Below are 9,334 nucleotides of genomic sequence, written 5' to 3' on the forward strand. Positions count from 1 at the left end.
GTGAAATTAAAGTGCTAAAACTTAACATCCAAATCTAATCCTTTTGGTCATGCTCACACAAATATTTGGATATTGAATTTGTCCGTGTTGAAGGTTGTCCAAAATTCTATAGAAATTTCACCTTCCATTTAACTGTCAATATACATTTTCCAAATTTTTGGACTGTGTTGCGAATTGAAACTTTAAAGCTACAATTAAACCTTTCAACGATTATTACCATATTAATTAAACCATAATTTAAACTTTACAAAAAAACACACTTTTTTATTAAACATATATTTCTCATTAGAATATTATTATTTGATCAAAATTTTATGATTGTTTTAACCTTTGAAAATTTTAATCCTCTGTGATTGTTTTAAAGAAATTTGTCCTTGAAAAGATTGGGAAAACTTTTAATACACACAGACAAACGTATACGTGCTTAACACAATAGAACCCCAGAAAAAAAAATATTAGTTTTTCAACTTAAAATATTAATTTAAATTTGAGAAAGTAATTTATTACAGTGAAGTAGTAAGTTTCTCCACGCAAATCACATGCCAAACTTGACTTTGGCCTGAAGCTAACGCTACCAGTATATAAAAAAAGAAAAAAAATAACGGAGCGCTGTAAATTGTCCACGTCAACGAAAAAAGTTAGGGCTGGCCAAAGAGTCCCGTGGCGACCGCGTTCCAAATTTGCCACCCTGCCGCCTCATTTTCTCCTATATATATAAATACAGTCATGCATAACGCATTGCATGTCTTCCGAATAGTTCATTCCTTTCTACTTTTCCGCGTAATTCTCCTTTTCCCTTCGATTCTGTCAAACCTATTCACCTTCCTCCGCGAATGGCGTCCTTCGATGAGGCTCCTCCCGGCGTTGCCCAGTCCGGCGACAAAATTTTCAGGACTAAGTGCGCTCAGTGTCACACCGTCGAAAAAGGTGCCGGTCACAAGCAAGGTTAGCGCTCTCTATTATTATTATTATTTCTCCTTATTAATGTTTTTTTTAATCGCTCTATGGTTTTCTCCTTTTACCTTTCGTTATTGGTTCGATCTACGTGTGTTTTGTTTAGTGCGAGCGTAATAAGGCGTAGATCTAGAAATCGCGCTGTGGATTTATTTGCTGGTTGATTCATATCTTTTTCACACGTTATGTGATTTGTGTAGTAATCTGTAATTTTTGTTGTGCCTTGTGGATGCACGTATAACTTGTTTCTTAAGAATCATGCGTGTAAATATTCGATTTAATTCTGCCTATTGCCTTCGTTAGTCGTGGACACCTTGGTGGAAACCGAGCAGAGGCAATCTACTGCTCGTTGGTGAGTAGCACTTTCAGGTCGATAGTAACTGTGTAATCGTATTGGATTCCTCGATTGAAAAAGTAATTATTCCTGTTTGATTTAAGCTAATGATTAAATGCTTGTTGATTCAAGGATTTAGTGGATTTTGACATGGAATGAATATATTATTCGTCCTCGTCGTTGAAGAAATATGAGGGGAATTCCATTTCCGAAGCTTAGGAATTGAAGATGAGTCTTCATGTTGTTTTGTACTTGTGTTTTTGGTGTGTTAATGATTGGACGAATAGAAGAATTATGCTTTCCTGAAGCACAACCCAAATTGGTTTGGAACAATTTATGAATTTAACGGCGATTAGAGAGCAAGTAATTGAGATATTTAACATTTTGAATTATTTTTTTTTGGTTTACTGGTACCAAACAACATGTATTTTGGTTTGAGAAAATTTTTTAGATGGTCTGTGGGCTATGTTAAACATGAGCATATTGCTTACGACTGTACACATGTCCAAGTATGTTTTCCATGCCTAACGAGGAAAGCTCCCACTCAAAAAACCGAATTTCCCTCGTTCATGATGTGACTTTTGACCAAATTTGATTTCAATGGGTGGCCTAGGACCTTTAGGTGTTATGCCCTTGTAGTTTTTAAAACAAAAAGGAGAATGAAAATCACTTGCAGGGACAAAGTTGTTGGTAAATTTATTGCTTTCCAGTTTACTTGTGAATTCTCTTTTTTAAAAATCTGATCATTGTCACTGATTTATACATTGCTTCCTTGGAACTCATTTCATAACATTCTTTTACCGGTTATAACTATTTTTGTGTTGCTTTCACACTCTGGAATACTGTTGTTATTTATGCTAATATTTTCCCTTTCGGACAATCTCAGGTCCCAATCTGAATGGGCTGTTTGGAAGGCAATCAGGCACTACTCCCGGATATTCCTACTCTGCAGCTAATAAGAACATGGCCGTAACTTGGGAAGAAAAGACACTATACGATTATTTACTTAACCCCAAAAAGGTAAAACACAAATTGTAGTATTTCTATATGAACGGCTATTAATTACTGATCATCCATATGTGAGATATGCTTCACTAATGTTCTCCTTGAACTGGATAGATAGAGTGGTGGGCAAGGGTGGACACCCTGACCCCCTCTCTGTAGATATCTCGTTTAAAATCAAGTGTGACAATTTTATTTTTTATTTAAAATTGCACACTATATTACGTTAATTCAAACTTTCTACCTTTATAAATGTGCAATGATTTTTGACGCAGCGTAGCTTGCTAGTAGTTGTTTCAAACAAATTATTTCTGCAATTCAATTCTTAATTTCAAAATTTTAGTATCTTTGATTCGTAGATATGAAATAAAATCAAAATTATTACAATGAGGGTAATTTCTATTGTACTGTGTTATTTATTAATTATTTGACGATGCGCTATTTTTCTTCTTTAATATATTTTTCAATTTATTCATTTTAAAATTATATCTAAATTTAAAGATATGTGCACAAGGCATTGTGTGCATTGAGAACTTGATGATGGATGCTAGAAGTTACTTATAATTTCTGTTCTTTCCTCATTTATATATTGGATCCCTTTCTCTGAATAAATTGTAAATGGCAATCGCGTACGGACTACTTAATTTTCATTATGGGATTTAATATCTTCTATCGTGTTGAATTTGTTCTGTAATAAACTATTATTGCAGTGACTTTGAAAAATCTTGTCCCCCTCCAATTATGTCTCTGACACACCCCTTGTTGTGTTGGGTTCTTGTGCAGTATATTCCAGGGACTAAGATGGTATTTCCTGGTCTCAAGAAGCCCCAGGAACGTGCTGATCTTATTGCATATCTGAAACAAGCCACTGCACAGTGATTTTATTCGTTTTCGTTCATTCAATTTTGCAGTGTGTTTTCAAAGTTCGGGAGATTTAATTTTCGGACGTTTAGTTTTTGCAGGAAGTGCCGTATCTTTGGCAAATAATGTAGGCTACATTGGTCTGCAATGCTATTTTGTTCATTTCGCGTTGCTTTTAGAAAAGCAGCCGAGCATAGGCTGGTGTAACAAATTATCTCTTGAAAATTGAAACATTCTTTTCTTCATCATTTTAGTTAATTGGAGCCACAGCTCATTATTGTGCTTCGCTGAATTCATTAATTATTTTACCGTTCTACTTGATTTTCTTAGCTGAATATGGTTCCAAGAGCGGGGAGAGGGTAAGCTAAAGTTCAAGCAAAACATAATGAAATTCTATCTAAGATTGAGCAGTCCTGTAGAGTTTTCGACTGATTCTTTTTGCATATATTTAATCTTCCTCACATTCTTTTCGACTGATATTTGAGTCCCTGTAATCTTCTGAACACGCATCGCTCTCAAAGAAGAGCATCGTTTATCAATACCCTTCACCTCTTAATATTGAAGGGGATTGCAATGTCATCCAATGGAAAGGAGGATCTTGACCATGCAGAGTTTTGGATGTTGATATTTTAATAGAGGCACTGCAATTGGTGTTGATATAATATTATGGCCAAGCCGGGACCCCAACCAATGCTTAGGTTTGATACTTGCAAGACAGAGGAGATCTGCTTGTGAAAGGTAAGGTTTTTTGTGCAAGGAATATGTTTGACATTTATTCTGCAATTAAGTTTATATATGTGTTGTTTACAAATTGATTCAAACCATTATAGTGATGACGAAGTCATAATTAAAATTTTCACAAAACAAGAGGCAATCTTTAACTGTTTATTATTCTCTTTATTTTTGGCAAATAGTTCTTTATTACAGTATTCTAAATGTTGTGCACTTTAGCGTCAGAATAATTGTGCAACGTACAAATAATACCAATAATAAACTAAAAGTATTCAATATAAATATCAATGATGGGTGGTGTAAAGGTATATTTTAAAAACGATGAATATATACTCTCTTTATTTAGAGACAATGAGTCTTGTCAAATAAGATAGTACAATTTCTAACTTAAATTGAAGTTGTACACATAAAATTCCGCTACACACAACACTTCTTATAACTAGTTATCATTTGTGAGTACATTAAAATTTGAATGTAAGTAAGGAAGGTGTTACGTCGTCTTATTCCCAATGTAGGAATGACCAAGAGTAAACGTCTATGTTCAATCAATAACTGTCCATATTTTAGTGGCTTGAAGATTGTATCGTGTTAGACCAATTTTATATATGTTTGTCTTATAAATTATAAAATATTTTTTGTATTTAGTTAAAAACCGTTGAACATCTCAATCCAACTTTATATTTAAATATTATTTGAAAAGTTTTATATTCATGCATTAACTCCTTAGTTTTTCTCTCTGGGCCGAAATTTTGGGAAGTGATCCCTAACAAGCATCTAATTTTCCATAAAAAGTGGGAAAAAAACTTACATACTATTCATCGTGGGTGTGAGAATTTAGTATCATCTATTGCTCAAGATGTTATAAGCGAATATATAATGTTGTCAAAAATCGAACCAAGATGAATGTACATGTGTTTTTTCTGGAACAATTAGTTACAATTTGATTTTCAATAATAACCTATCTCGTAACATGAATTTTCTCTTCGGTTCCTCTAAGAAAATCATGTAAATATCAAGCTAGATGGACAGCATGCTAATTATAACGAATGTTAAAAATGAGTTATCCAAAATCGATTTTGTTGCCTGAGAGGAACACTTAATTTGTTGGTGGAATCGTAATTAATTGGGGAAGAATCGAATATAATTTAGAGTTGTCAAGGCCACTTGTTCTGATCCGATCCGACTTACCACAGGTTTGTCACTTAGTGAGTCAATCTAATCCGACTCATTTATTAGCGAGTTAAGGAAATTCAAATTCAGTCCGACTCACCACGAGTTGGTAGTAAACGAATTGGCTCACTAACTCACTTAGTTACAAACTTTTTAAAATAAAAAAATTTACAAACTTTTTATAATTCAAATCTAAACTAATTTTACTCTCAAATTTCACTTCTAAGGTGCTTAATTAATTATGAAAATAAGGAATTTAAATCATTTTTTCAAGCAAAAAAATAATAAATATTTTTTTATGAAATTAAAATTAAATTTTAATAAAATAAAATTATGTAGGTGAGTTGGTGGGCTAACCCAGTCCACCACAGGTTCAACTCACATGAGTTTAAATAAGCCGGATTGAAATTTCATCACATAAAAAAATATAATTTTTTCAAATTCAATCCGACTCGAATCGTAGGCCGGATTTTTGTGATCCATTTTTACACCTCTAATATAATTCAAATATACATTTTATTCAACCCCAAAACATTCATAGATTAAAATATAAAATCATTCTGCATGAATTACTTTATTATTTGTATATATTTCATAAAAGTGGTGTGTCATGCGTGCAGGTGGCACACTACAGTCACACAGAGGTAGTTAATCTTATTAATTATTCCAAGGAAAAAAGAAAACACCTTTAATTTCAAAAGTGGTGTTGGTTAGAACTTGAAAATAGAAAATTTATGTTTGTGAAGGTCAAATGTGAATGGTAAATTCCTAGCACGAAAGTCATGCCGACTAGGTCGTAATAGATTCGGCCTGCTTCCCAAGATGATTGCCATATTATTATATTATTTCATTCTTCTCCTCTTTATCTCCATTTTTGTACATATAATAACGTCTATGTAATGTAAATATACAATAAAAACTCATGAAAATATCTCTAATATTATACTAACCAATAAGCAAGTGAATAATTAATAATATAAGGAAAATACAATACAGGAGAAACAAAAAAAGGTGGTGATGAAATTAGCAATTGACAACATTAAATAATCCTATTGCTTCATTGAATCAGTCTCACTAAAACCACATGATTCTTTAATCATTCATTAATCATTCATTAATAAATAGAATGCCCTAAATCAAGGGTAGTACATTAATTGAATATCAATGTGTAATTAATCACATATATTATGGAGAGTCCCATAAGGATTCATGATGCATTTCTTCCCATCCACTCAACTCCATGGCATAATCATCATCACCATCACATGACACCATCATCATAGAATACTCATCACCAAACCCAAACCTAAGCGTCTCTGCCATTTGCATCATCCACATCTTCGGTGACTCCAACGGAGACTCATTTATAGCTTGAATCTGTGTAGCCGAAAGCCCCACTTGCAGAGGAACAACACCACTATTCTCACTCTTCTTCTTCTTACTGTTACTCTTTCTGTTGTTACTGTTTCTGTCACTACTTTCACTCACACATATCTCATTATGCGACATCGTCGGTGACCTACTGAACCTCAATGCCGCTTGTTGTGCTGCCACCTGCACATCCTCGGACTTGGAGCTGGCGGGACGTGGCAGTGTCTCCGCCAGTTCAGGAAAATTGAGTCTGGCGGTGCGTCCTCTGAGGTGCAACGCCGCCACGTCATAAGCTGCTGCTGCCATCTCCGGCGACTCGTAGCTCCCCAACCATATTCTGCTTTTCTTCCCCGGCTCGCGAATTTCCGACACCCATTTGCCCCATTTTCGTTGTCGAACACCACGATACGATGTTGCCGTTGGGGCTATTCCACATTGTTGCATGGTGCTTGTTGGCTCCTGATCCATGAAACGAAAAAGAGAGCTTTTTTGTTTTGTTGTTTGTAGTATATAGCGTTTGATGTGATCTTATTGATGAGAGTTTGAGAGTGAATTTGTATGGTTGTGATGTGATGTTATATAAGGTTGAAAATGAGATGAGAAAGAGGTGAGTTTCGTCGTAGTTACACTTAAGTGGAGAACATGCTGTCAGTGAGAGAGCAATGCTACTACTTACTGCTACCATGCTTTCTTTTTGCATTATTATTCAATCTATGTGATGTCACAACAAACACTTGGATTAATTTATGCCACTAATTAAAATAAAATATTAACTTTTTTTTAAATCATAATATGATTTTGAATTTTGTTAATTCTTCGTATTTAAGAAATTTATGAATGCATTATCTTTGTCTAATTGTGTTAATCTTTTTCATATGACAAACGTAAATTATGCTAATTTTTTAAGATATTAACAAAAAAATAATATTTTGGATGATATTTATGTGATTTATTATATAAATAGTTACCCTTAAATGAAAAAATTTGCATCTATATATCTTTTAAACAAAAAAAAAATTTAAGTTTGAAATACATATACAAAAACTAAAATAACTAATAATTTAAGAATAAAAATATAGTTAAAAAATTTCATTCTCCTATATTTTGTCTTTAATTTTATTTTTCTTATTCTTAAAAACATTGAAAGGTGTTAGTTTCAGTTGTCATTAGAGAAGAGCATATTGTAGTTCAAGCTTGTTGGGGGGAGTGCAAACGAAGGTAAGATAGAAGAAAAGGAAACTTTGCACGCATTTTTCTCATGTATGAAACTAATAATTTTTAAAATAACGATGTTTTAACAATATTTTAACATTTTCATTTTGTGATTGGTCCATGATGTTTATAATAATTATTATTGATTGTAGATTAATTTTGAATCAGTCATATAATAACACGTAGATAATATTAAAATATTATAAAATAAATATTGGGAAGTATATTATTCTATTTTTATTTTTAAAATTTTCAGAAATATATATGTAAGAGATAGAAAATCAAAAAAATAAAATTAAAATGATTATGTTTGTTCAGTAAAGTAAATGGCGGTGCCTGGTGGTGTACTTATTTTACCTACCACCAACCCACATGCAGGGTGGTTATGCTTATGCTTTAATTTCTTCTTCTAGAAATCAATATACATTTTTTTTTCACTGCAAGTTATAGTCAATTTCAGAATTAGTATATTTGTATAGAATCATTCACTCCCGACAATAATAACAGCTGTTAAAACTCGTTTCTAAGACTTGGGTATGTTTGTGTTTATGTTTAGATTTTTTTTTCTTCAATATTTAAAGCTTGGAATATAAGAAAAGAAAAAATTTAATGGATAATGAAGAAACATTGAATATAAAAGGTGGGTCCAAAATTATTAGAAAGATAAGGCAAAGGATAAAAAGAATGAGACAAAGACAGGGACTGAGACTGAGACTGGCTTTGTTGAAGAGAACAGTACCTCATTCAAACACGCGTTTGTGTCATAAATTATGGAAATTAGAATAAAAACCTTCAATAATGAAGAAAAAGAACTAAACAATATCCAAACTAAACAATTGGGCATGTGAAATAAAGTTAAAATTTTAATATTTTTTTATGATTTTTCGTTAATGTAAACATGCATAATCAAGATTATTAGTTAAAAATTGTTGAAAATCTTATAAATAAAACTAATTTAAAGTATATAAATAAATATAACGTTATCTTACGAGTCAGTTTTATGATATTATATTAAGTTAAAGTTCTTATTAATATGATATCAAAGTTATGGTTAGAGTCTATTCTAACTAGATTTGTGGTTTGTTAGACATATTGTTCTACTCGATGTTGAACTCCTATCACACTATTAATGTTATTATTGGTTGGATCCTAATTAATTATTAATTTAAAATTTATTTTGAAATTTATGAATATAGATTTAAAATAAAAGTAAATAAAGAATGATATTTAATATGATTTGTTTGAATTTAAATCACACAGCCAAACAGTTTTAAAAATAAAGAAATGATGATATAATTAGAAAATAGTGAATTGAAGTGACGGTGTGTACGCGTAGGTTGTGTTATTTTATATGATATCTATGTTTGTTTGCAATAGAAATAGAAAGTTTGCTTTGAAAGTATGGAAATGGAAGTGTGCATGCTTCCATCTACTTCCAGCTGTCACCCTTTTCTCAAAACCAGATTTTCATATTACATTACTCTTTCAATTTTCAGTGTCACTCATGTCATTCAATCACGTGTTAATTAAAGATTAAAATGTTTTAATATTATACTTAGACTTCTAACAACTACAATCAAAGTCAATTTACATTTTGCATGTCTTCTCTTTAATTTAATAAATTGTTCAAAGTTATAGTTTCTTCAATCCGTACTCGTTTTTTCATAAATTTCTCATTGTACTCTTATATAAAATTTT

At 31.9% G+C, this 9,334-nt stretch overlaps 2 protein-coding genes across 2 annotated transcripts; one reads left to right on the plus strand and one right to left on the minus strand.

Annotated features, from left to right (window-relative positions):
* The first annotated feature begins 720 nt into the window (after positions 1–720).
* Positions 721–3,433, plus strand: CYTC-2 (cytochrome c-2). Its single transcript, XM_047320042.2, has 3 exons — positions 721–945; positions 2,175–2,308; positions 3,074–3,433. The coding sequence occupies exons 1-3, from the start codon at positions 834–836 to the stop codon at positions 3,167–3,169; spliced, it is 342 nt and encodes a 113-aa protein (XP_047175998.1). The 5' UTR covers positions 721–833; the 3' UTR covers positions 3,170–3,433.
* A 2,367-nt stretch (positions 3,434–5,800) lies between these two features.
* On the minus strand, positions 5,801–7,023 carry LOC124843041 (ethylene-responsive transcription factor ERF022-like). The gene has a single exon (XM_047319663.2). The coding sequence runs from the start codon at positions 6,890–6,892 to the stop codon at positions 6,239–6,241; it is 654 nt and encodes a 217-aa protein (XP_047175619.1). The 5' UTR covers positions 6,893–7,023; the 3' UTR covers positions 5,801–6,238.
* Positions 7,024–9,334: the final 2,311 nt, after the last annotated feature.

This window comes from Vigna umbellata, chromosome 10, assembly GCF_029865625.1.
Source record: "Vigna umbellata cultivar VRB3 chromosome 10, Vumbellata_1.0, whole genome shotgun sequence".
In the NCBI taxonomy this organism is placed as follows: domain Eukaryota; kingdom Viridiplantae; phylum Streptophyta; class Magnoliopsida; order Fabales; family Fabaceae; genus Vigna; species Vigna umbellata.